Source organism: Hippopotamus amphibius, chromosome 7, assembly GCF_030028045.1.
Source record: "Hippopotamus amphibius kiboko isolate mHipAmp2 chromosome 7, mHipAmp2.hap2, whole genome shotgun sequence".
NCBI lineage: Eukaryota > Metazoa > Chordata > Mammalia > Artiodactyla > Hippopotamidae > Hippopotamus > Hippopotamus amphibius.
This window is the reverse complement of record NC_080192.1, coordinates 142,873,879-142,876,708: the sequence shown is the minus strand read 5'-3', so window position 1 is coordinate 142,876,708 and position 2,830 is coordinate 142,873,879. Positions and strand designations below refer to the sequence as shown.

The window sequence follows — 2,830 nt, the reverse complement described above, 5'->3', positions numbered from 1 at the left end:
AGGGAAAATTACAAAAAACTATTAGACTGTAGTTAGTGAGGAGCAGGCTGAAGTACGTGAGAGGACGTGAACTGGTGTCTACAATTTGCTTTGTAATATACAAAAAGTGAGATGACCTTTTGCACGGCTGGATTGGTGGATATATGATGAAGTAAATACAGTGAAATATGCCGACTTGAAAAAATGCACAACATGAGAGTTGCGAGTTGAGTTTATTTATTTGGGGCAAAACGAGGACTGCAACCCAGGAGACAGTATCCCAGTTAGCTCTGAGAAACTGTTCCAAGGAGGCAGGAGAAAGATTAGTATATATGTATTCCTGGTAAAGGAGCAGTACATGCAATCAAACACTTTTTTTGTAGGGGGTTTCTGCGAGTCACTAAGAGGAGACGTCACCATGTAAGGATTTAGTGCTTTTCTAGATATGAGGAGATGCAAGGGTTGGGCTTATAGAATCAGCTCCTGAAACATCTAACTATCTGAAGACCTGTTCCACCCATTTTCCAAAGCACAGAGGGCCTCCTTCCCAATCTCCACCCTGAATTCCCTGCAGGGGATGTGGAAGGTCAGCATCTACAGCACAATGTGATTTAGTCCTTGTCCAGGCAGATGGCAAGTTCCAATTTATAGCGGACAAATATTAAGGGTAGAATCTAGGTGGTGAGTGCTCACTGTAAAATTATTTTGGCTTCTCTGCTTGTTTGAAACTTTTCCAAATAAAATATTAGGACAGATGTGAGGCTGGTACAGGCTCTTGCGGCCGCTGTTTCTGACCCGGGGTTAACAATCAAGATGGTCCATGCTGAAGCCTTTTCTCGTCCCTCGAGTCGGAATGATGTTGTTGGCTTAATTTTCCTTTTGACAATATTTGGTGTAGTAAGATACTTTACAATCAAATGGATGGTAGATGCAATTGATCCCACCAGAAAGCCAAAAGTAGAAGCTCAGAAACAGGCAGAAAAATTAATGAAGCAAATTGGTGTGAAAAATGTGAAGCTTTCAGGATATGAAATGAGTATTGCTGCCCATCTTCACATGCATGTTACTTGGAGTGATATAGCGGGTTTGGATGATGTCATTACAGATCTGAAAGACACAGTCATCTTACCTATCAAAAAGGAGCATTTGTTTGAAAATTCCAGGCTTTTGCAGGCTCCAAAACGTGTGCTTCTCTATGGGCCTCCAGGCTGTGGTAAAAAGTTGATTGCCAAGGCTACAGTCAAAGAAGCAGGTTGTCGATTTATTAACCCTCAGCCTTCAACACTGATGGATAAGTGGTATGGAGAAGCTCAGAAACTGGCTGCTGCCGTTTTCTCCCTTGCCATAAAGCTACAGGCTTCCATCATCTTTAGAGATGAAATAGACTCCTTTCTACGAAACCGTTCGAGTTCTGACCATGAAGCTACAACCATGATGAAAGCTCACTTTATGAGTCTCTGGGATGGATTGGATACTGATCACAGCTGCCAGGTCATAGTGATGGGAGCTACTACTCGTCCTCAGGATCTTGACTCAGCTATAATGAGGATAATGCCTACAAGGTTTCATATCAACCAGCCTGCTCTAAAACAAAGAGAAGCAATCCTGAAACTCATCTTGAAAAATGAAAATGTGGATAGGCATGTGGACCTGCTAGAAGTTGCCCAGGAAACTGATGGGTTTTCAGGAAGTGACTTAAAAGAGATGTGTCGAGATGCTGCCCTCCTCTGTGTCAGGGAGTATGTTAATTCTACATCAGAAGAAAGCCATGATGAAGATGAAATTTGACCTGTGCAACAACAGAACCTGCATCGGGCAATTGAAAAGATGAAGAAATCAAAGGACGCAGCGTTTCAGAATGTTTTAACACGTTTGTTTAGATTGAGTAAAGATCATTTGTACAGTTCAACGTGACCTCGTTTGGTGTGCCCTCTTATCATTAGTGGAAATAGAACAGAAGGAGGCGTGTTCTTCAGATAGTGAGGGAGCGATGTGTTCATGACACTGGTTTTATACTCTGAATTCTAAGTTATGGAGATATAGTTGTTATATAAACGGTATTACTACTTGTGAAGAATCATGAGGAGAATTTAATCAGCCTGAGTGTGGGTGCTTGTGTCTGACCTCTTTAGCCATATGTTGCAGCCTTATAGTGTCTGAGCTGGTTTTAAAGTAACAAATGATTTACCGAGTCAGTGAGAATTGGGGATGCGGTTAAGTGCTGGTTTCTAGATATGTGAGAGTGTGTGTATGTGTGTATATGTGTGTGTGCACGCACGTGTGTGTATATTAAATGTATATATTCACACATTTCATATTGACATCCTGTAGATAGCTTTGAATACAGAAACTTTTTTTTAACCCCAGCTACTGAATCAAAAAGTACCAAATAGCATATGGCAAAACTAAGATTAATGGTTGTGTCTAAGGGGTACAATGATTCAGCCATTTCTAGCTGTCACTTGTTTTAGTTTTTTTGTCTTTTTTTATTTAAGTTGAGTGTTTCTCCTCAGTTGAATAGTTGGAGTCAGCCACATCAGAAGCTTGGATGTGGCTCACTTACGGTCGTCAGGATAATTGAAAAAAAATACTTGCTCAGTGATCAGCATTGAATGGTTGTCAGCCGTTTGTGTGATCAACACTGATTTCACCTCTTTCTGCAAGCACACTGAGTAGTGACATCTCTTAAATTGATATATGGAAAGGTGGACTGAAAGCCTTTCAGAAGAATGGCTTTGACAAACCTCAGTACCATTCGATCCGTGTATGTGGCTTTCCTTTCCTCATTTACTGTAATAGTCCTGTTGAAACCATGTTTTTTTAACATTATTTTAAAATTATGTATGTTCTT

General features: G+C 40.6%; 1 protein-coding gene across 1 annotated transcript; it reads left to right on the top strand.

Annotated features, from left to right (window-relative positions):
* Window positions 1–270: 270 nt before the first annotated feature.
* On the top strand, window positions 271–2,029 carry LOC130857229 (outer mitochondrial transmembrane helix translocase-like). Its single transcript, XM_057742711.1, has one exon. It carries the CDS (start codon window positions 793–795, stop codon window positions 1,765–1,767), a length of 975 nt encoding a protein of 324 aa, XP_057598694.1. The 5' UTR covers window positions 271–792; the 3' UTR covers window positions 1,768–2,029.
* Window positions 2,030–2,830: the final 801 nt, after the last annotated feature.